General features: G+C 43.5%; 1 protein-coding gene across 1 annotated transcript in view; it reads left to right on the top strand.

The window, feature by feature from the left end:
• The window catches only part of DNAH10 (dynein axonemal heavy chain 10), a 309,396-nt gene that overhangs the window by 149,854 nt on the left and 134,610 nt on the right, over nucleotides 1–24,932 (top strand). The window contains exons 30-39 of the mRNA XM_073586115.1: nucleotides 9,889–10,112; nucleotides 14,169–14,438; nucleotides 14,523–14,706; nucleotides 15,040–15,174; nucleotides 15,894–16,046; nucleotides 16,784–16,972; nucleotides 17,305–17,451; nucleotides 17,896–18,087; nucleotides 18,995–19,113; nucleotides 24,277–24,435. Coding sequence (XP_073442216.1) covers nucleotides 9,889–10,112; nucleotides 14,169–14,438; nucleotides 14,523–14,706; nucleotides 15,040–15,174; nucleotides 15,894–16,046; nucleotides 16,784–16,972; nucleotides 17,305–17,451; nucleotides 17,896–18,087; nucleotides 18,995–19,113; nucleotides 24,277–24,435 — 1,772 coding nt within the window. The remainder of the gene's footprint in view (nucleotides 1–9,888; nucleotides 10,113–14,168; nucleotides 14,439–14,522; nucleotides 14,707–15,039; nucleotides 15,175–15,893; nucleotides 16,047–16,783; nucleotides 16,973–17,304; nucleotides 17,452–17,895; nucleotides 18,088–18,994; nucleotides 19,114–24,276; nucleotides 24,436–24,932) is intronic.

Raw genomic sequence — 24,932 nt, forward strand, 5'->3', positions numbered from 1 at the left:
CCATTCTGGTAAGCATGGTCCCGTCATACCCTTCCTGGTATGCATGGCCCCCTCATCCCTATCCTGGTATACATGGCCACCTCATCGCTATCCTGATATGCATGGCCCTCATCAGAAAAGCATTAAAAAAAAAAAATCTGTTCTGCTTATCTACCCTGCGCTCCCTCTGATGCCGGCAGCTGATTTCCGAGGACAGCTGGCGGAATAATCCCTTCTCCCTACACCCGGGACTATGGGCGTGTGAAGCAGTGAGTTTTCATTTCTCTTTACTAGCAGGCACACTGTTAGCCAAAGCTGCCGGCTTCCTGCTGGATGATCACGTGTGCCCGCTACTACAGAGAATGAATATTCACTGCTCTACACTACCATGGGGATGGGGAGCAGTGAATATTCATTCTATTTAATAGCGGGCACATGCGATCGACCAGCAGGTGGTGCAGGAAGCTGGTGGCTGCTGCTAGTAAGTCCGCTATTTAAGAGAAATTAATATTCACTGCTCCACACGCATATAGTCGTGATTGACCAGCCCAGCTAACAGTGTGCCTGATATTGAAAAGAAATTAATATTCACTGGTTCCACACCCATAGTCCCTTCCACCTCTCAGCACCTGCTTCAGTGCATAGAGGTGGGAAGAATTATGGGCATGGAGAGCAGTGAATATTAATTTCTCTTTAACATCTTCTTGTCATGTTTTCAGAACTGACTGTGGTCTAGGGATGCTGTGAGTGACAGGCCGCCGGCCTATTGAGTCTGGAGTTTACTGGACTGTTGGTTTTGTGAGTAACAGTTCAGTCATCCAATTTTAATCCTGGGATATGCTGGGCTGTTACCATTTTGATTGACAGCCCTGCTGCTTGATCTGGTGTATTCTGCAGGCATTTCTCCGGGTGCCTCCCATCCTCAAATGATTTGCTAGGTGTTTATCTGGCTTGCTGCTAGCAGCAGATTGTCAGTTATAGCTTTGCTTTAGATTTGTGTGCTTACTCTGTGTCTGACTTCTGATCTTGTTTATGATTTTCGACCTGTTTTGACAATTCTTGTGGATTGTCCCATCTGGTTTGGATGCTCTCTGACTTCTCGTATCTGACCCTGGACTTGGCCTCTGACTATTTGTTTGTTGTACTCCCTGGTTTTGACATACCCTCCTGGCATTTGAATCTGGACTGTTTCCAGTTCACGTCTTTGACTTACCCCTCTGTACTACAAGCCCTCCCGGTATCTGACCTCGGACCTCCTGACTACCCTGTCTCACGGCTTGCCCGTGAGTGGTGACTGTGCGTGACACTTCCACATGTTAACTGTGTCCCCTATATGGCTTTTTTCCAACTGCAAAATGACTTCTTAAAACTCTCCCCTATATGGCTTTTTTTCAAACTGCAAAAGGACTTCTTAACCCCTTTACTCCCAAGGGTGGTTTGCACGTTCATGACCAGGCCAATTTTTACAATTCTGACCACTGTCCCTTTATGAGGTAATAACTCTGGAACGCTTCCATTGATCCCGGTGATTCTGACATTGTTTTCTCGTGACATATTGTACTTCATGTTAGTGGTAAAATTTCATTCATATAACTTGCATTTATTTGTGAAAAAAATGGAAATGTGGCAAAAATTTTGAAAATTTTGCAATTTTCCAACTTTGAATTTTTATGCCCTTATATCACAGAGATATGGCACACAAAAAACTTAATAAATAACATTTCCCACATGTTTACTTTACATCAGCACAATTTTGGAACCAAAATTTTTTTTTGTTAGGAAGTTAAAATGGTTAAAAGTTGACCAGCGATTTCTCATTTTTGCAACACCATTTTATTTTTACGGACCACATCACATTTGAAGTCACTTTCAGGGGTCTATATGATAGAAAATACCCAAACGTGATACCATTCTAAAAACTGCACCCCTCAAGGTGCTCAAAACCACATTCAATAAGTTTATTAACCCTTCAGGTGCTTCACAGGAATTTTTTGAATGTTTAAAAAAAATGAACATTTAACTTTTTTTAACAAAAAAATTACTTCAGGTCCAATTTTTTTTATTTTACCAAGGGTAGTAGGAGAAATTTTGACTGCAAAAGTTATTGTGCAATTTGTCCTGAGTACGCTGATACCTGACATGTGGGGGGGAAACCACTGTTTCAGCGCATGGCAGAGCTCAGAAGGGAAGGAGTGCCGTTTGACTATTTCAATGCAAAATTGGCTGGAATTCAGATCGGACGCCATGTCACGGTTGGTTATTTTTCCAAGGGTAACAGGACCCAAAAAGTTATTGTGCAATTTATCATGAGTACGCTGATACCCCACATGTGGGGGTAAACCACTATTTGAGCGCATGGCAGAGCTCAAAAGGGAAGCAGCACCATTTAATTTTTTTGGCTGGAATTGGGATCGGACGCCATGCCGCATTTTGAAAGCCCCTGATGTGCCTAAACAGTGGAAACCCCCCCACAAATTACACCATTTTGGAAACTAGACCCCCCATGGAACTTATCTAGATGTGTGGTGAGCACTTTGAACCCCCCAGTGCTTCACAGAACTTTATAACGACCGGGCGTGAAAAGAACAAAATCATATTTTTTCCACAAACATGATCTTTTAGTCCCCAATTTTTTTATTTTCCTAAGGGTAACAGGAGAAATTGGACCCCAAAAGTTGTTGTCCAATTTGTCTTGAGTACGCTGATATCCCATATGTGAGATAAAACTACTGTATTGGCACACGTCGGGGCTTGAAAGGGAAGTAGTGACGTTTTGGAATGCAGATTTTGATGGAATGGTCTGCGGGTGTCATGTCGCATTTGGAGAGCCTCTGATGTGCCTAAACTGTTGAAACCCCCACAAGTGACCCCATTTTGGAAACTTGACCCCCCCAAGGAACTTATCTAGATGTGTGTTGAGCACTTTGAACCCCCGCAGTGCTTCACAGAAGTTTATAACGCCCAGGCGTGAAAATAAAAAAATTCATATTTTTTTTCCACAAAAATGATATTTTTGCCCCCAATTTTTTACTTTCCTAAGTGTAACAGGAGAAATTGGACCCCAAAAGTTGTTTTGCAATTTGTCCTGAGTAGGCTGATACCCCATATGTGGGGGTAAAACACTGTTTGGGCGCATGGCAGAGCTCAGAAAGGAAGGAGCATCGTTTGACTTTTTCAACTCAGAATTGGCTGGAATTGAGATCAGACGCCATGTTGCGTTGGGAGAGCACCTGATGTGCCTAAACAGTGGAATCCCCCCAATTCTAACTCCAACCCTAACACCAACAAACCCCTAACCCTAATCTCAGCCCTAACCCTAGCCCTAATCCTAGCGGGAAAATGGAAATAAATACATTTGTTTTCATTTAAGGCTGTGTGCACACGCTGCGGAAAAGGTGCGGATTCATCCGCGCGGATTTTGTACAATCCGCAGGTGAAACCGCAGGTCAAAAGACCTGCGGTTTTACCTGCGGATTGCTCTGCGGTTTTGCCCTGCGGTTTTTCATCTCCTCAATGGAGGAGATGGCAAACCGCAGGAGAATCCGCAGAAAGAATTGACATGTCAATTCTTTCTGCGGATTGAAAACCGCAGATAATCCGCGCGGAAAATTCCGCACCGTCTGCACTGCGGTTTTTGATTCCCATAGGGAATCATTGTACTGTACACCGCAGCAAAAACTGCTGCGGGTCCGCAGCGGCCAAAACCGCTGCGGAACCGCAGCAAAATCCGCAGCGTGTGCACACAGCCTTATTATTTTTCCCTAACTAAGGGGGTGATAAAGGAGGGTTTGATTTACTATTTATGGTGGTTTTTTATGTTTGGCAGCTGTCACACGCTAAAAGAAGCTTTTGATTGTAAATATAGTTTTTGCATCACCACATTTTGAGAGCTATAATTTTTCCGTATTTTGACCCACCGAGTCATGTGAGGTCTTATTTTTGCGGGATGAGTTGACGTTTTTATTGGTACCATTTTCGGGCATGTGACATTTTTGATCGCTTTTTATTCTGATTTTTGGGACGCAGAATGAACAAAAACCAGCATTTCATGAATTTCTTTTGGGGGGTGCGTTTACACTGTTCCGCGTGTGGTTAAATTGATTAAGCGGTTTTATTCTTCGGGTTGGTACGATTACAGCGATACCTCATTTATGTCTTTTTTATGTTTTGGCGCTTTTATACAATAAAATCAATTTTATATAAAAAATAATTATTTTTGCATCGCTGATCTGACACGTCACACAGTGCTGTGACAGATCAGCGATCTGACAGGCGCTGCACAAGGCTTCCTCATGCCTGTGCTCTGCAGGCAGTGAGGAAGCCGCCTCCCTGCAGGCCCCCGAAGGCCCCCTCGGCCATATTGGATCTGGGGACCTGCAGGGAAGGAGGCCCCCAGAGCAGCGCAGCACATCTCGCTGCGCTGGGGGTCTCAGGGAAGCACGGAGGGAGCCCCCTCCCTGCCGATGCTTCTCTAAACCCCCGGTACACTGCGATCAAGTTTGATCGCAGTGTTCCAGGGGTTACCGTGCCGGGGGCGGTCTGTGAATGCCCCTGACACATAGTGCCGGGTGTCAGCTGTGATAATCAGCTGACACCCGGCCGCAATCAGCTGCGCCTCCCCCGGGAGCGCCGCTGATCACGATGACGCACTATCCCGTCCCCGATCATAGGGACCCAGGTACCATGGACGGGATAGTACGTCAGATGTCAGAAAGGGGTTAAAACTTTCTTTCGAAAATGTCTTTCTTCTTGCCACTGTTCCATCAAGGCTAGATTTCTGGAGTATATGACTAATAGCTGTCCTGTGGACAGATTCTCCCACCTGAGCTGTGCATCTCCTCAACTACTCCAGAGTGACCATGGGCCTCTTGGCTGCTTTTCTAATTAGTGCTCTCCTTGCTTGGAATGTCAGTATAGTTATGTCTTGGTAAGTTTGCAGTTGTGTCCTACTATCCATTTTTGGGTGACTGAACAGTGCTCCATGAGATGTTCAGTGCTTAGGCTACTTTTACAACCAAACCCTACTTTACTCTTCTCCACAACTGTAGTCATAACCTGTCTGATGTGTCCCTTGGTTTTCATGATGCTGTCAAATGCTCTTAAATGAACCTCTGAGGCCTTCTTCACAAAACAGCTGTAGTTATACTGAGAATAAGTTACACACAGGTGGACTCTAGACCAGGGGCGGACACAGACTGCAGAGGGCCCCTGTGCAAGAAATCTTCCTGGGCCCTCCCCTCAATACTGCAACAAATTTAAAGGGAACCTGTCACCCCCCCCCTGCAGGCGTTTTTAAGTAAAATAATGGGAATCTAGGGCGCAGATAACTGCTGCACATGCCCAAGATTTCTGCCCCGCAGTGTGAATAAACCGTAAGCGACTGGCCGGATCTCTGGCCGCCGACGTCATGACAGAGGACGGGCGACGGTAACCAAGAAGACATAGTACAGCGCAGGCGCCATAATTTGAAAATAAAGATTTGGAGGCAGAGACACAATGCAGGCATACATGAGTGATGGATGTGAGGCGTCTCTGTCAGATAGGGAAACACCTGCCCCCCTGACAAATATCAGGTATGTCTGACCAATTTTAAAAACGATTATTTCTGCGGTGCAAGGTACCCTAAATAAAAGAGCCACCTTGACAATATGCAGCATTAGTGCTGCACAAGGTGGCTCTTTTACTTAAAAACGCCTGCGGGGGGTGACAGGTTCCCTTTAAGTAAACATATAGGTTCTATGAGCACGGGACTATGGGATGGAGGATAATCATTATAATTTGTTATAACTAACCACCGCTAGTTACTATGCCTGGGCAATGCCAGGCTCTTCAGGTAATACAGTCATATGTAAAAGTTTGGGCACCCCTATTAATGTTAACCTTTTTTCTTTATAACAATTTTGTTTTTTGCAACAGGTATTTCAGTTTCATATATCTAATAACTGATGGACTCAGTTATATTTCTGGATTCAAATGAGGTTTATTGTACTAACAGAAAATGTGCAATCTGCATTTAAACAAAATTTGACTGGTGCAAAAGTATGGGCACCCTTATCATTTTCTTGATTTGAACACTCCTAACTACTTTTTACTGACTTCCTGAAGCACTAAATTGGTTTTGTAACCTCATTGAGCTTTGAACTTCATAGCCAGGTGTATCAAATCATGAGAAAAGGTATTTAAAGTGGCCACTTGCAAGTAGTTCTCCTATTTGATTCTCCTATGAAGAGTGGCATCATGGGCTCCTCAAAACAACTCTCAAATGATCTGAAAACAAAGATTATTCAACATAGCATTTCAGGGGAAGGATACAAAAAGTTGTCTCAGAGATTTAACCAGTCAGTTTCCACTGTGAGGAACATAGTAAGGAAATGGAAGAACACAGGTACAGTTCTTGTTAAGCCCAGAAGTGGCAGGCCAAGAAAAATATCAGAAAGGCAGAGAAGAAGAATGGTGAGAACAGTCAAGGACAATCCACAGACCACCTCCAAAGACCTGCAGCATCATCTTGCTGCAGATGGTGTCACTGTGCATCGGTCAACAATACAGCGCATGCATAATGCCTTTTTGTATGACCAAACAACTCAATCTTTGTTTCATCAGTTCACAGGACCTTCTTCCAAAATGTAACTGGCTTGTCCAAATGTGCTTTTGCATACCTCAGGCGACTCTGTTTGTGGCGTGCTTGCAGAAACAGCTTCTTTCGCATCACTCTCCCATACAGCTTCTCCTTGTGCAAAGTGCGCTGTATTGTTGACCGATGCACAGTGACACCATCTGCAGCAAGATGATGCTGCAGGTCTTTGGAGGTGGTCTGTGGATTGTCCTTGACTGTTCTCACCATTCTTCTTCTCTGCCTTTCTGATATTTTTCTTGGCCTGCCACTTCTGGGCTTAACAAGAACTGTACCTGTGTTCTTCCATTTCCTTACTATGTTCCTCACAGTGGAAACTGACTGGTTAAATCTCTGAGACAACTTTTTGTATCCTTCCCCTGAAAAGCTATGTTGAATAATCTTTGTTTTCAGATCATTTGAGAGTTGTTTTGAGGAGCCCATGATGCCACTCTTCATAGGAGAATCAAATAGGAGAACTACTTGCAAGTGGCCACTTTAAATACCTTTTCTCATGATTTGATACACCTGGCTATGAAGTTCAAAGCTCAATGAGGTTACAAAACCAATTTAGTGCTTCAGGAAGTCAGTAAAAAGTAGTTAGGAGTGTTCAAATCAAGAAAATGATAAGGGTGCCCATACTTTTGCACCAGTCAAATTTTGTTTAAATGCAGATTGCACATTTTCTGTTAGTACAATAAACCTCATTTGAATCCAGAAATATAACTGAGTTCATCAGTTATTAGATATATGAAACTGAAATACCTGTTGAAAAAAACAAAATTGTTATAAAGAAAAAAGGTTAACATTAATAGGGGTGCCCAAACTTTTACATATGACTGTATATTTATAAACAGCATAGAATGAATTACAATGCAAAGAAGCAGTGTTATCACTCACCAGTCTGCAAATGTTGGCTGTAATCCTGCTGTATGGAGGCAGAATGGGGTTTTAGGCCTGTAGTATAATGATCCCTGGCTTTAACTTATCAGCTTTCGCATATATATATATATATATATATATATATATATATATATATATATATATAGTAAGAGTCTTCACCATAGCATGTAGCATCAAGAACACAATCTGTCAAAGGACGCAGTGTTGAAGGAGGACACGATGATGGATCTGAAGCATTCCCTGAAGTGCCTCCATGGTTCCGTCACAATCTCCTCCCGAAATTACCTCATTTCCGGTCAGCTTCCAGCACGTCACTTCCGGTGGAACTTCACGTGCGAATTCTAAAGTGCTCCTCGGGGCTCCGCTATGTACTCCTGTGTCCGCGGGAAATGTAAGCTCCCAGCCGGGGCAGTGAGAGTGAGGCAGACTCTCTCTCAAAATCGGGACTGTCCCGCTGGGAGGTATGAATGCTCCCCACCATACACCTTGTACACGTATGGCTCCACACACCACATACACACACGGTTCCGCTTTTTATGCCTCGTACACACACGGCTCCGCTCTGTACATCTCGCACACACACGGCTCCACTCAGTACACACATGGCTCCACTCCGTAAAACTCGTACACATGCGGCTCTGCTCCGTACACCTTGTACACACGTGGCCACGCTCCGTAAACCTTGTACACACCTGGCTCCGCTCCGTAAACCTTGTACACTTGCGGCTTTGCTCCATACACCTTGTACACACGCAGTTCCACTCCGTACACCTCGCACACACGTGGCTCCGCTCCGTACACACACGGCTCCACTCCGTACACCTCGTACACAAACACAGCTCCGCTCCGTACACATCTCTGCTCCGTACACCTCGTACACGTGCGGCTCTGCTCCGTACACCTCGTACACGTGCGGCTCTGCTCCGTACATCTCGTACACTTGCGGCTCTGCTCCATACACCTCATATATGTGCGGCTCTGCTCCATACACCTCGTACATGTGCGGCTCTGCCCTGTACACCTCGTACACGTGCGGCTCCACTCCGTACACCATGTACACGTGCGGCTCCGCTCCGTACACCTTGTACACGTGCGGCTCTGCTCCGTACACCTCGTACACGTGCGGCTCTGCTCCGTACACCTCGTACACGTGCGGCTCTGCTCCGTACACCTCGTACACGTACGGCTCTGCTCCGTACACCTTGTACACGTGCGGCTCTGCTCCGTACACCTCGTACACGTGCGGCTCTGCTCCGTACATCTCGTACACGAGCGGCTCTGCTCCGTACACCTCGTACACGTGCGGCTCTGCTCCGTACACCTTGTACACATGCACGGCTCCGCTCCGTACACCTCGCACACGTGAGGCTCTGCTCCATACACACACAGCTCTGCTCCGTACACACACGGCTCAGCTCCATACACATCGTACACGCGCGGCTCGGCTCCATGCACCTCGTACACACACGGCTCCGCTCCGTACACCTCACACACACACACACATGGCTCCGCTCCGTACACCTCACACACACGCGGCTCCGCTCCGTACACCTCACACACACACGTCTCCGCTCCGTACACCTCACACACACACACACACACACGGCTCCGCTCCGTACACCTTGTACACACACACGGCTCCACTCCGTACACCTTGTACACACACAGCTCTGCTCCTTACACCTCGCACACACGGCTCCGTTCCGTACACCTCGTACACACACAGCTCTGCTACATCCACCCTGTAAACTCCCCTGACCCCACACATAAACTTACTTTCCCTCATCCAGCACGATGACAACCAGCACAGCAGAGTCCTGCGTAAAACAAGGGCTAGGGCTGTGCACAGGACCTGTGATGAGGTCACAAGAGGGGAGGAGTCGGGTCACATGATCAGGGGGCCCTGACTCCTTCCCTCCTGTGACTTCGTCAATTACAACAAGCCTCTTGTACGACCGCAGCACCAGTGTGCAGAAGAGGCTAAATTGTAGGTGCTGCTGGTAGAGGAGCGCATAATGCCGCGACCCCCCTGCTGACTGCCGCTTGAGCAGCTGGCTCAACTTAAATCATTATAGCTGCGCCCCTGCATGCGGTGCTGGAGGCTGGAGGGGCCCCCTCTCCCCCGGGGCCCCCATTCAATACACGGGCGGTAGGTCCTCCCCTGCAATAAACTAAATATGTGAAGGTAATTGATCACTCAGGATTTCATTTAGGGGTATCCATCTACTGGGGGCTGAATACAAATGCAGTTCACTATATTCAGATATTTTTTTTTAATTTTTAAAAATTGCACCATTTCATTTAAACTTCACAGATACTTGCTACTTTGTCACATATATTCTCCTACATTTAGACTAAACATTATACATACCTGAACACCTACTTTGTTGCAGATGTATGATAACGTTGCATCGCTGAGATTCCAAGATGGAGACAATGGTGAAATGTTGGCAACAGGCATGATCTCAGCTGAGGGAGAGGTGATGGCATTCCGCCAGGCTATAGCCGCTGAAGGTCGTGTGGAGGATTGGATGACTGCTGTACTGCAGGAAATGAGGAGAACCAACAGACTCATTACTAAGGAGGCCATATTTAGATATTGTGAGGATAAAAGCAGGTACTGTGCATATATCGCCATGTTATAATTATGGGAACCGTATATTTCTATACGTCACTGAAAAGAACATGATGGGCTCTGCTTAATTGGAGCATGTAAGTAGGGTTCAAAGCTGTATCAGCATAAGAACTTAGCACTTCAATATGCGTTTTGCTTCAGTATTTCAAATGATGGTTGTTAGTGAATGTCTCATGTGGTTGTACACTAACACTTTCCAAACCATGCAGAATTCAAATACCAAATTACCAGAGTTGTCAGGGTGAATAAAGTGATAGGTGATCCTAAGAAATAGTAAACATATTTCTCTGTCACTTCATTGGGGGACACAGGAAACCATGGATGTATGCTGCTTCCACTAGGAGGCTGACACTATGCACAAACAAAGTTAGCTCCTCCTCCGCAGTGTACACCCCACCGACCGGCATTAGAATATTTGTGTCACCTAGAGCGGGGTACCCAGGTCGCCGGGCAGCGTTGGATTCAGTGGGTCACGGGGGTGGCAGCCGTGCCCGGTGCCTGTGCTCCAGGGACAGTGAAATAGGGGTTAAAAATAAAATAAAAATAAAAAGGAAAGCGAAAGAAAAAAAATTAAAAAAAGAGTTTGTGACGCCAGTTGGAGTGTTCGACTGTAAAATAGTCAGAACTGCAGATGATTCCTGGGGGGGGGGTAGATGATGATGGCAGTGCAGGTGTTTAACCCCCTCCAACTAGGGCTGGCCCCCAAAGATAGTGATAGAAGTAAATGGCACAGAGTAACAAGGCAGGAGACAAGGAAAGTCACTTTATCATTTACTGAAGTTCAGATGTAGTTCAGAGGATAAAATACAACTCTTTCAACAGGTTTACAGTCTGCTCTGCACGGTGGGAGTTATCCCTCTATGCTGTGGTTCAGTGTAAACTTCCTGCTGTTCTAATCCTTTCAGGGACAAAGGTTTCCTAGAGTCTGAAACTTCCAGTACTACCAGTACTCACAGTTTTCTGCCCCGGCAACATGCAGCTTGAATCCTATGTGAAGCATGTGTTTGTTTTGGCACAATCCCTCACTGATTCTCTGTTGCTGTAGTTTTCCTGGGAGAAGACATTCCACTGCTGGTTGTGTAAACCATGCAGCCTCTCAGCTTACCATCTGACTCTAGAAGCATAGATGGCCTAGGGGCTGAAGCCCTGATCCTTCTCAGCATTGTTCCTGGAGAAAGAACATTCTCCATTTTTCTACACACTGTCTTTCTTCCCACACCAGCTAAAACTTCTCCCCTCCCAGTTAGGGTATCTCTGCAAAGCTCTAAGTTTCAGGCAAGTAAGGGAGTGGGGTAAAATTGTGTGTGCATTTGTCTCCAGCAGAGAAAGCATAACTCCCATCATTTACAAAACACATATAAAATAGTACATATTTGATCATTTTGTGGCTGCAAAGACAAAGGGCGCCACATTTTCAGTTTAGCTTAGTGTCAGTAGGAGGTGAACACAGGTCTTTTACTAGACCCATATGTACCTCAGTGCTCGTTGTTTCTTTTCAGATGGATCTTCTACCCTTACCACTGAAGGGATACAGTGTGAACAGTCAAAACTGTACTCCCACGTAGAGACTATGAGTACGGCGTGTACTACCACCATGTATCCTCATATGTCTAGCCGGCAGGACCCTAACCCCTAACACAGAAGAGTGTTTAGGTGATCCGAACATTGGTCCTGGCCCCTGTCTCCTACCCACTCTCCCACCAGAGTCTGTCGGTTTCAGGAGGCATGGACATCCCACAGTCCCAAGAGGCTCGGACGTTCGATGAAAGTCTGGATGGAGAGGTACAACTCCCTTTCTTCTTTCTCTGTCAGGAGCCCAGATGTGTCAGGGGAGAAGGTCCGGACAAAGAAGAAGATAAAGAAGAAGAAAAGAGCAGAAGGATGAAGATAATGTAAAGATGGAGGTAGTTGACAGAAGAAGATGTATGAGTTTTACTGCCCCCCATCCCCCTAGTTGTTTATTGTTAGAGGGTTTGTAGTTAGAAGGGCCTTCTTTTTCTCCTATCTTTTACTCAGAGTCTCTAGTACAGGGGCTTTCCTTTTAGATATAGGCATTTGATCTATAGGGGGCCTGTTCCCCCTGCATTCTGGGTTACCCTTCACTCTGGGTTACCTGACAGGCAGTCTGGGCCTCCACGCCGCCATCCCCTGACTCCTGGGCCTCAGTTATAAATTTAGGCCCCAGTTTCAGCACTGCCTAACTTGAGCAGTTAGCTCCCCCCTTCTCAGCATGTTGGGATGGGCTTTTTTCCCGCCCGTCGATAGCACACCCTCTCCTGCTGTTTCTGGCGGTTAGCTCCCTAATTTTGCCACAAAAAACTGGGAAAACTTATTGACTCGAGTATAAGCCCAGGGTGGGAAATGCAGCAGCTACTGGTAAATTTCAAAAATAAAAATAGATACTAATAAAAGTAAAATGGTGGCCACAGAAGATGGTCCATATTAATATATGCCCCATATAATGCTGCACAAAGGTTAATGGTGGCCCCATAAGATGCTCCATATTAATATATGCCCTATATAATGCTGCACAAAGGGTAATGGTGGCCCCATAACATGCTCCATATTAATATATGCCCCATATAATAATGCTGCTGCAATTTTTTTTTCTAAATGACATACTCACCTCTCGTCGCTGCTCGCTGCTCCTCAAAGTCACCGTCTCTGCAGTGACTGTTCAGGCAGAGGGTGCACACTAATCACGTCATCGTACCCTCTGACCTGAACGTCACAGCCAGAGGACCAGGGAGACAGTGTAGCGGTAGAACGGGTACAGGTGAATATGGCATGGCACACCCTCCTCCAGTGCTACTCACCCTTCTGGCGTCTGCATATCACGCTCTGCTACATCTCAGTTCCGGGGTCTGCATCTCTCTTCCTGTCTTCTTCCTGTGCAGTCACATGGTACCGCTCATTAAAGTAATCAAAAAGACCCTTGACATGCTATATCCCTTCCCCCCTGAGCTCACTGCTAATTGGACCTCGTCTCCAACTTTGGACCCTCCGGTTTCCACACTATCCACCAATACAGTCCTCCCTCTTCCGGATGGAACGTCTCTCAAGAACACCAATGACAGGCTGATAGAGTCCTTTGCAAGGTCAGCCTTTGAAGTGGCCGCCTCTTCATTGTGCCCTGCCTTTGCCTTCACCTGGGTGGCAAAGTCGATAATGACATGGGCTATTCAGCTCCGTCAGGGCATTCTTTCTGGAGCCCGACCAGAGGAACCTTGCTGACCAAATTGCTAATGCAGGGAAGTACATGGTATCCACCTACCTGGACTCTGCTGCATGTGCTGCTCAGGCATCCAGCAATATAGTTCCCTCCCTTTGGGTACTACATTGGGACATTCTAAGGTTTCCTGTGTCCCCCAATGAAGCAATAGAGAAAACAGGATTTTTTGACTACTCACCGTAAAATCTGTTTCTCGGAGCCTTCATTGGGGGACACAGCACCCTCCCAAGTTTAACAGCTTTGGCTCTGTTTACTGTATTATATTGTTAAAGTTTGAGTTTGTGTGTTTTCTTTCTCTTTTATTTGTTGCTTCTCCTACTGCTTTCTCACTAACTGAATGTCCTAGTGCCGGTCGGTGGGGTGTACACTGCGGAGGAGGAACTAACTTTTTTTGTGCATAGTGTCAGCCTCTTAGTGGCAGCAGCTTGCACCCATGGTTTCCTGTGTCCCCCAATGACGGCTCTGAGAAACAGATTTTATGGTGAGTAGCCAAAAAAATCCTGTTTTATTTGTTCCAACATTTTCAAGATAGATCGCGCAACTCATTCCTAGATGTGCAATATAAGGCACCCATAATTTGTGTAACATAAGAGAGAAGACAATAAAACACTCTTTAATTCATACTCTGCATCTATAATGGTGCTTGACAGTCTTGACATAGTTGTGGGATCCAGAGATGGGACCTCATCAATCAGACAGATGGAGCTTACTGTGGGTATGCCATAAATGTGTAAGATTGGAAACTCCTTAAATAATAAACTAAGTAATTGCCTCTTTCTTATTTTTGGACTACGTTAATTTTACAGGGTAGATTGGATGCTGTTGTATCAAGGGATGGTTGTCCTAGCTGGTAATCAGGTGTGGTGGACCTGGGAAGTTGAAGATGTCTTCCGTAAGGTTAAAAAGGGAGAGAAACAAGCACTAAAGAGCTTTGCTAAAAAAATGCACCAGCAGATTGACGAACTAGTTACCCGGATCACAGAACCTCTAAGTAAAAACGACAGGAAAAAATATAATACTGTTCTCATTATTGACGTACATGCTAGAGACATTGTGGACATATTTGTGAGAGACAGGTAGGTTTAATGTTAACATAAGCTCTTGCCAGCTGACATGGTGAATGGTAACTGTCTAAAAGGAAATGTTGACCTTTTTCCTAGCATTATGGATGCCCGTGAGTTTGAATGGGAAAGTCAATTACGTTTCTACTGGGACAGAGAACCAGATGAACTTAATGTCCGACAGTGCACTGGAACATTTTCCTATGGTTATGAATACATGGGTCTAAACGGAAGGCTAGTCATTACCCCTCTGACTGATCGGATCTATCTCACTCTTACACAGGTAACTGCGAGTATCTGGTGTGATCTTATTACATCATTTAGGTTGTATGATGAGAGAACACATACATTGACAGAGAATTGTATATATTATAGTATTTTGCTGGGTCTGTCGTAGATGAAAAATGCTGAACATGAAATAAAATCTGTACTGTCATTGTGGTATCTTTTTTATGCAGAGGACATAGCTGGTTTAACACATAATTGTGTTTTTCCCCCACTTATTCCTTTTGTTGTAAAACTGCTAGGTACAAAATATGACCAAGGTTATAAAGGCCTCCTGCCAATACGCTATGTCAGCAAGCTTTAGAGTCTATTTTTTGTTTCTTTTTTTTAGGCGCTCTCCATGTATTTGGGTGGAGCACCTGCAGGGCCAGCAGGTACTGGTAAAACTGAGACAACTAAAGATCTGGCAAAAGCTCTTGGATTGCTGTGTGTGGTGACAAACTGCGGTGAAGGCATGGACTACAAGGTAAACTTGACAGTTTGTTGTGTTGTTATTTATTTAGCACATGCATATAGTGTATTCACATTAAAACATAACTTTATTAGGTCATCCTGCTATCTTATTCCTATTAGACACACTGTAGAGAATAGGACAATTTGGGAATAATATATCATAGCTTATACTGTAGGGAATATGTCAGCAGGATTTAATGCTTATCGTATTTATATACGCATGTAGCTCTTTCAACGACAAGTCCAGCAATATCTTTACATGACCAGTCCGTTCCTCCATTACCGAGATATCAATGTTTGAATTGATATGCAAATGAGGCTGAAGATCTATAGTAGATCTGAAACCTTTGTCACTCCAGCTCTATTCCCTGCCCTCCTCCTTCTTCTTTGCTGTGTGACTTGAGAAAAAAGAGGAGGTGGAACAGGACAGCAAATAGAGCTGGAGTGACAGAGGCTTCAGATCTACAACAGTCTTTCAGGCTCATTTGCATATCAATTCAAAGGCTGATTTCTCAGGAATGGACGAAAGGACTGGCCAGGTAAAAGTATTGCTGGACTTGTCTTTGAAAGTTCTACATGCGCATATAAATAGTTTGGGGGGTGAAATCCTGCTGACAGACTCCATTACTAAACATTTACTTTCATGTACAATAAATACATTGCACTGCCATTTTAGTTGTCTTCAACGTGTAGTCTGGAATTTTGTTTGTAACTTTTCATCATTTTTTTAAGGCTGTTGGTAAAATCTTCTCTGGCCTGGCACAGTGTGGAGCATGGGGCTGCTTTGATGAATTCAATCGTATTGACGCCTCGGTACTCTCAGTTATTTCCTCTCAGATACAGACCATACGTAATGCTTTAATCCATCACTTGAAGAAATTTCAGGTGGGTTGCGCTTCTTGCTGGATCACCTGAGTGTGTTTTATATCCCACAGAGAGATTTATTTTGTATTTTTTCATATGTCCTTAAAATCAAGTCATTGCTCATTAAGGACTTATTCATACATATAGTTTTTACTGCTCTTTTTCCATCCAATGTTGTATTTCCTTATTTTATTTTTCCCATTTTAAAGACATTTGAAAGGTTTGTTTTGTCTTCTGATAACCGTCTGCAGTGACTCTTTGCGTGCGCATGCTAGCAGGATTCACAAGAACTGCTGGTGAGAGCAGACGGTTACGATTTCCCTTCTTATGTCACATTCCGACTAGACGTGACTGGCTTCTCTCAATACAAGTGAATTAATATAAGCTGAGCACGTCTAGTCGGCATGTGATCACATGTATGCAAATCGTATACTTACGGTCTCATGACCACCTGGTGTCACTGTAAATACTAGTGAATCCTGACAACATGCGCAGCCCACACGGTCAGATTTTAGAAAGCTGCAGTCACATATAGTAATTGAAGACTTTTCTTAGAAGACCAGACAACCCCTTTAATAGATTTTGACCCATAAACATATGTTTAGAATCTCTAGTAGGCAGGTTTGGTACAAGATATGCTGTGATGATCTCTTACGTGTATTCCTTTACCTCAACCCTGTATTTTTCTCAATTGTAAAATCTGGATCTGGATTCTAGAACTTTTCATCTGAAATCCATTTCAATGCATTGGTTTGCAGTTTGAAGGTCAGGAGATTACCATGGATGCTCGAATGGGGATTTTTATCACAATGAACCCTGGTTATGCTGGTCGAACAGAATTACCTGAATCAGTGAAAGCTCTATTCAGGCCTGTGGTTGTAATTGTACCAGATCTCCAACAAATCTGTGAAATTATGCTATTTTCAGAAGGATTTCTTTTGGCCAAGGTACGTTATATAAATTAATTTTATGATTTATTTAACTAGTATTGTTGTTATTATTAATAAGGTATGTCCTGAGCTGCAACAATATCCAATGTATCTGCAAAGTATAAGGGAAAATCTTCTCAAATCCTGTTATTAATGCTGATTAGCTTAAAGGGCTTGTCCAGCCTTAGGCTACATGTGACTGCAGACTTGGGAATCCTCACATCATGCATGCAATGTACGTGATGTGAGGATTCACAAGTCTGCAGTCACATAAAAACACTGTAGACTTCTAGTCTAGGCTAACAACCCCTTTGCTCCATTGAGTATAAAATTATTTTATGTCATTTTAGAACTTGGCTAAAAAAATGACCGTGTTATATAAACTTGCCAAAGAACAACTGTCCAAACAGCATCATTATGATTTTGGATTACGTGCCTTAAAATCTGTGTTAGTAATGGCTGGCGAGTTGAAGAGAGGTTCGCCAGACTTAAGTGAAGTAAGTAAATTGGAATTTTTATCCCTCGTTCACGTATGTTCACATATTCACATATTCTTTTTAGGACCCATGATTATCATCCCACGGGGGTTAGGGTTCCCAATTAGGATTGTGCTTTTTGAATCAGAAATGAGAAATGGTAAGAGCATCTCCTGTTTTTGCAGGCCTATTAATGCTTTAGCCATTCATTAAAATAGGGCGCCATGTGAGGTTACAAGTTAGAGGACAAATCATGTTATTCACTATATCCGAAAAAGAGGAAGATACTGAAGGTAATTAATTTCTCCTCGAGTTTGATGACCAAGGAGGAAGACTTTATGAATTTATTTCTACTGTGAGGTTAGCACTTGGATGATTGGAAATGCAATGTTATTGTAAATGTTTTGACCTATATTACACCTCTCAGTACAAATATTTGGCTTTAATATGTTCCATTCCCTTTAGGATGTTGTTTTGATGAGGGCATTGAGAGACATGAACCTACCCAAGTTTGTGTTTGAGGATGTCCCCTTGTTTTTTGGCTTAATTTCGGACTTGTTCCCAGGACTGGACTGTCCTCGAGTTCGCTACCCCAACTTTAATGATGCAGTAGAAGAGGCTCTCATAGACAACAACTATGTCCTGCTGCCTGTTCAGGTAAGTGGATTAGGACAGTTTTACACGTCCTGATATTTCCGGTACCAGAAAAAACGGTACCAGAGATATCAGTGTCCCGAGTGTGTTCTACGTGCGGCACACATGTGGCAACCGTGTGCCGCATCAGGACCACACGACAGCCGCCGGGAAAGTAGCTCTATTGTAAGCCGCTGTCCCCCGGCGGCTATTGCTGAAGCCGGCTGTCATTCATTCTCCCTGCTCTGCCAGGGAGCAGAGGAGAAGGAATGAAAAACTCACCTGTTGTGACCTCCGGACCATTGGAGAATGCAAGTGATGAGGTCACTGTGTCAGAGCTTGAACTTCCGTGACCTCATCACTTGAATTCTTTCACGGTCCAGAGGTAACAGCAGGTCAGTTTTTCATTCATTCCTTCTCCTCTGCTCGTTGGCAGAGCAGGGAGAATGGATGACAGCCTCGTTCAACACCTGCTGCCGGGGAATAGTGGCTTATAGTAGCGCTACTTCCCCGGCGGCTGTCCGTGTACACGGAGGACAGCGTGCACTATTCTCTGTGTGCATGTGTGCTGCACGTTTTGTGGCCCGTGTGTCCGTGTTAAAACATACATGTCAGCGTGTTTTGCACACGGACACACGGTCCATGAAAACATGCTGACATCTGCATAGACTCATTCATTTGAATGGGTCTACGTGTGTCAGTGTTTCCGGTACGTGAGAAAACTGTCACCACACATACCGGAGACACTGACGTGTGAAGCCGGCCTTACAAAGCAAATTTGCAATGCTGACTTTTCTTGCTACAATCAATGGCCTTAAATTTAAAGACATGGTATAAAGAGGGCACACAGAGAAGAGAAATTATGAGCTGTATTGTATTCATCTTTCGATTTTATACAATCTTTATTAATTTTTATTTTATTTTTTTATAGGTAGACAAAGTTGTTCAGATGTATGAGACTATGCTGACACGTCACACCACCATGGTGGTTGGGCCCACAGGAGGGGGAAAATCTGTTGTAATTAATACTTTGTGTTCAGCACAGACTAAGTAAGTACTTCCTTTCCTTCACAGGCAACATTTACTAACACAAGATCCCAATCCATTAAAAGGGATAAAGAGGCATAAACATGAAAAAATTAAAACTTCAAATATTTTATTGATTAATATAATTAAAATGATTTAACACAATTTTTTTTTAAACATAAAGCGTATTTAATTAAAAAGTATCAAAAGGGCAGATGGGTAATTGACTATGGACTTTAACAGCACTCAGAAATCTCTAAGAAATGTAATCCTAAAATAGGCATGTGAATATGGTCATACAAAGAAGCGGCTCGACTAGTGGCGCATGAGGGAAAACCAACTGAGACGGGTTAACCCAGCTTGCAAAGACAAGCGCAGCCTCCGCATGTGACGTCACTTGTGGAAGATTGTGCTGGTCTCTGCAAGCTGGGTATTCATTTTTGTCTTATAGAGTGCACTGACAATACGCTTTGTTGCCAGATCATTACTACTGATCTGAGCCAGCAACAGAATGCACTGTCATTTTGCACATCCTACAGTGACAGAGGTGGGACTAGCCAAGCCCCTGACACGAAGGTCACCGATGACGCTTCGTTTCAGGAAAGGAGCAGGGGCTGAGGCAGTGACCACAGTCTTTGTACCCTGATGATGCTTTATTTGAGTATCCCAACTTCTCAAATGAAGCATAATCAAAAAAGAAGTAAAAAAACAAAACAGAAAACAGTTAGATAGTGTAGCTAGTGTAAAACATCCCTCTGCTAACATGCTTTATATGATGTGGACATGCTCTGCTTTGGATACTTTTTGGAGGGATGTACTAGCGATCATTAATAGAACATACTCAGTCGATATAGATCCCTCACCATTAGTATGTATACTGGGATATATAGAAGATCTGAGCACTGACGAACATGGCAAAATAAAGGTGGCATGCATGTTATATATGGCCAGGAAATTGATAGCCCAGCATTGGTTATCAGAGCAGGCGCCCACAGTAACAGAATTTAGAAAAAAAAAATAATTGGCTGTTAAATCTGGAACAAAGTATATATTTGAAAAGGAAGGCCATCTCCAAATTTGAAAAAATATTGGCTCCATGGATTGACGGCTCTGGCCTAGCATGTAGAGAACTGCAAAGATTTAGACTAGATCTGTTTCGATTTATGTATAGATTCAATTTAAATACTTGATAGATGCTGTATTCCATATTGGGCAGCTATAGTCGTGTATACAAATGTGCCAAACCAAGTTCTGGATTCCCTATTACTATCGTTATGATAGTAGTTATTCATAGTACAAGACTTATAATCTGTTGTGGACAGAACTGTGAAAGATTTATCTTATGATGTTATGTTTAAAAGGGTGACGTGGGAGGGATAGAAGAGGGACTGGGTCCCGTTTATGGTTGGGTTGTTGTTCTGTATTGTATTGTTATAAAAAATAATTTTAATAATAAAAAAAAATTTGGTTTAAAAAAAGATAGTGTAATTAGTGAAGGATAGGACATTTTTTATTAAAGTGTATTAGAAAATATATACAATTATGGCATTAAATAGATAGGCAATTAGGATGAAAATCAATAAGTATTTTGAACCACCCCTTTATCGCCTGGGACAGATTATTCTCAGTGATTCTGTACTGTCACAGCAATTGGTATAAATTAGCAATTGAGAAAATAATAAAATCTAATAAATTTTTAATTCAGCTAGTAAAGAACTTGTTATTCTAATTTATGCCATCTTAGTCATTTTATTTATACCATGGACTCGTGGTTCATTTGCCGGGTGTGCCATGTCCTGCGTCTCAATGTCCGGATGTGATGTCACTTTGCATGCTGGATACTGGAAGTGGTTTCTCCGTGAAACACTTTGCTCATTCCCCTTATCTGTCTGTTGCATCCAACTTGTATAGGAAGAGCCTAAGAGTTGTCTTATCTATCGGCACTGATAGTAGATTTGCTATGTGTGCCATGGGTCCCCTGAAGAGTTGGATTTTGATGAAAATGCTTCGGGACACACAGTGAAAGTGCAGGACCCCCATTGTAGGGTCAGATGTGGAATGCCCTTGTCAGGGTGGGAGTTTTGGGGATAAGGATTTGTCAGGGATCTGTAGGGCTAGACTACCATCCTCATTTTCTTGGAGTCATCTATTGGATCGTGATGTACCTCCTAGACCTGACTACTTACTACAAATGAATGGGTGAGATCACTCCATTTTTTTATCTATGATATATGTGGGAGAGCTATTTACTTATACAGTTGTGGCCAAAAGTATTGATACCCCTGCAATTCTGTCAGATAATACTCAGTTTCTTCCTGAAAATGATTGCAAACACAAATTCTTTGGTATTATTATCTTCATTTAATTTAATTTGTCTTAATAAAAAACACAAAAGAGAATGAAGCAAAAAGCAAAACATTGATCATTTCACACAAAACTCCAAAAATGCTACAGACAAAAGTATTGGCACCCTCAGCCTAATACTTGGTTGCACAACCTTTAGCCAAAATAACTGCGACCAGCCGCTTTCGGTAACCATCAATGAGTTTCTTACAATGCTCTGCTGGAATTTTAGACCATTCTTCTTTGGCAGACTGCTCCAGGTCCCTGATATTTGAAGGGTGCCTTCTCCAAACTGCCATTTTTAGATCTCTCCACAGGTGTTCTATGGGATTCAGGTCTGGACTCATTGCTGGCCACCTTAGAAGTCTCCAGTACTTTCTCTCAAACCATTTTCTATTGCTTTTTGAAGTGTGTTTTGGGTCATTGTCCTGCTGGAAGACCCATGACCTCTGAGGGAGACCCAGCTTTCTCACACTGGGCCCTACATTATGCTGCAAAATTTGTTGGTAGTCTTCAGACTTCATAATGCCATGCACACGGTCAAGCAGTCCAGTGCCAGAGGCAGCAAAGCAACCCCAAAACATCAGGGAACCTCCGCCATGTTTGACTGTAGGGACCGTGTTTTTTTCTTTGAATGCCTCTTTTTTTCTCCTGTAAACTCTGTTGATGCCTTTGCCCAAAAAGCTCTACTTTTGTCTCATCTGACCAGAGAACATTCTTCCAAAACGTTTTAGGCTTTTTCAGGTAAGTTTTGGCAAACTCCAGCCTGGCTTTTTTATGTCTCGGGGTAAGAAGTGGGGTCTTCCTGGGTCTCCTACAATACAGTCCCTTTTCATTCAGACGCCGACGGATAGTACGGTTTGACACTGTTGTACCCTCGGCCTGCAGGGCAGCTTGAACTTGTTTGGATGTTAGTCGAGGTTCTTTATCCAACATCCGCACAATCTTGCGTTGAAATCTCTTGTCAATTTTTCTTTTCCGTCCTCATCTAGGGAGGTTAGCCACAGTGCCATGGGCTTTAAACTTCTTGATGACACTGCGCACGGTAGACACAGGAACATTCAGGTCTTTGAAGATGGACTTGTAGCCTTGAGATTGCTCATGCTTCCTCACATCACAATTTGGTTTCTCAACTTCTCAGACAGTTCTTTGGTCTTCTTTCTTTTCTCCATGCTCAATGTGGTACACACAAGGACACAGGACAGAGGTTGAGTGAACTTTAATCCATGTCAACTGGCTGCAAGTGTGATTTACTTATTGCCAACACCTGTTAGGCACCACAGGTAAGTTACAGGTGCTGTTAATTACACAAATTAGGGAAGCATCACATGATTTTCAAACAGTGCCAATACTTTTGTCCACCCTCTTTTTTATGTTTGGTGTGGAATTATATCCAATTTGGCTTTAGGACAATTCTTTTTGTGTTTTTTCATTTAAGACAAATTAAGGGTGGTTTCACATTAGCGCTTTTTAAGCGCACGCACGGCCGGGGGTAGCTCCGCCCCCGAGCCGGCTCTCTCCCCGGCGTGTCCGCCCCTTGCTTGTAGCACCGCCTCCTAGCGAAAAGTTTGATTTTGGCGCGCACGGCGCACCGTCAAAAGTGCACAGCGCAGGTCAAAGTGCAACTAGCGCACGGCCTGCGCACGATCTGCGCACCCTATGCTAAAGATAGGGTGCGCCGATCGCAGGCGCCGCTGTGCGCTAGGAGGCGGTGCTACAAGCAAGGAGCGGGCACGCCGGGCAGAGAGCCGGCTCGGGGGCGGAGCTACCCCCGGCCGTGCGTGCGCTTAAAAAGCGCTAATGTGAAACCACCCTAAGTGAAGATAATAATACCAAAGAATTTGTGTTTGCAATCATTTTCAGGAAGAAACTGAGTATTATCTGACAGAATTGCAGGGGTGTCAATACTTTTGGCCACAACTGTAATCATGTTTTCGTCCCTGTACTCGCACATGCATATTTCTGTGGCTTATAGCTGATGAAATGGGGTCTTTACATTGCTGTTTTTTCTCTGACCACTGTCCGGTGATATCGCTAATAATACCCTATTCAAACCACCGTCTTTGCATGCTGAGCGAGCACATAGGGATAGATCCAGTCGTATTATTATTGCAGAACTGGAGATATTTCTTATGTATACTGGGTTATATGTAGATACCTGTTGTATATTATACTGCTACTTTATAGGTGTCCGTAAACCCTTGTATATTGTTCATTATCTTCTACATCAGAATTTCTTTATATCTGATTCTAACCAAGAGAAGCTAGGTCCCATATACATCTAGCCACCATACTGTTCTTTGGAGCCCTATCTTCTCCTTTTAGGTAGCACTAATATTTTACTAGTTGAACTAAAAGTTATATTTCATTATTTTCTCAATTGCTGATTTATATTGACTATTTGTGAGAGATTTTCTTAGTGGACTCTTTGATCCGCTTTTTCCTGCTTTTCCACAGCATTTGGTAGTAATATGTTTTTTTTGTTCCGTAATTGTTTTCTTTTGCAGTAGCATCTGCTGTATTTTGCCTATTTTAATCTATTCCATTGCTGGTATATGTCTTTATAGCTGCCTACATTTTTGTTTTACTATACAGCTACTTTTACTAATAAGTTATTCTCATTAAATATGGAAAGTTAGTACTGCTGCTTTACAAAACTGAGGTCTTGGGTTCAAATCCAACAAAAGATAACATCTACATCTGTTCATCTGCTCTCCCCATAGTTACATGGGCTGCCTTTGGGTTTACAGTTTTTTTCTTGCATATAAAATGAATTACTGTAATGTATAATCCAGTTGAGTGCTGATTATCCTTATTAATGATAAAAAATATTATTTTTGCCAGACTTGGTCTCACAACTAAGTTATATACACTGAATCCCAAGGCCATGAGTGTGATTGAATTGTACGGTATCCTGGACCCCACAACCAGGGACTGGACTGATGGCGTCCTTTCAAACATTTTCAGGGAAATCAACAAACCAACCGATAAAAAAGAGAGACGGTAAGAGAGTAAAGTGTAAAGCTTTGTTCCGATCACATTATGGACACCACCAGTTCTCCATGGACCTCAATTACTTATAAGGGGTTTCCAGTGAGAGGTTTGTTGTCTTTAAACAGAGATTATTGCTGTATGTAACATTATATTTCCATCAAATATGACACTATCTTTATTAGCGGCTCTTAACTAAGGTCTCATTTGGACATCTGTGCCTATCAGTCCGAGCACGGACCTCTAATACACGAACTGGCCGCGGCTCTCTTGACCCCAGCGGGACCGCTTCATGTATTTCTATGAGGCTGTCACTCTCGGATCGGAATTGCTGAGGCCAGTCCGTGCATTGTGATCCAATCGCAGATCGATTTGCACGGATGTCTGAATGAGCTTTAAGATGTAAGAGTAACTTGATCTGTTACTAAATAGATAAAAATGATTATATCATGTGGAAGTTGCCAATATACAAACTAGTGATATGAAAGGGACTTCATGTAAAGTGTTGA

Source organism: Dendrobates tinctorius, unplaced genomic scaffold (genome assembly GCF_039654945.1).
Source record: "Dendrobates tinctorius isolate UK_male_01 unplaced genomic scaffold, ASM3965494v1 ptg000090l, whole genome shotgun sequence".
Lineage (NCBI taxonomy): Eukaryota > Metazoa > Chordata > Amphibia > Anura > Dendrobatidae > Dendrobates > Dendrobates tinctorius.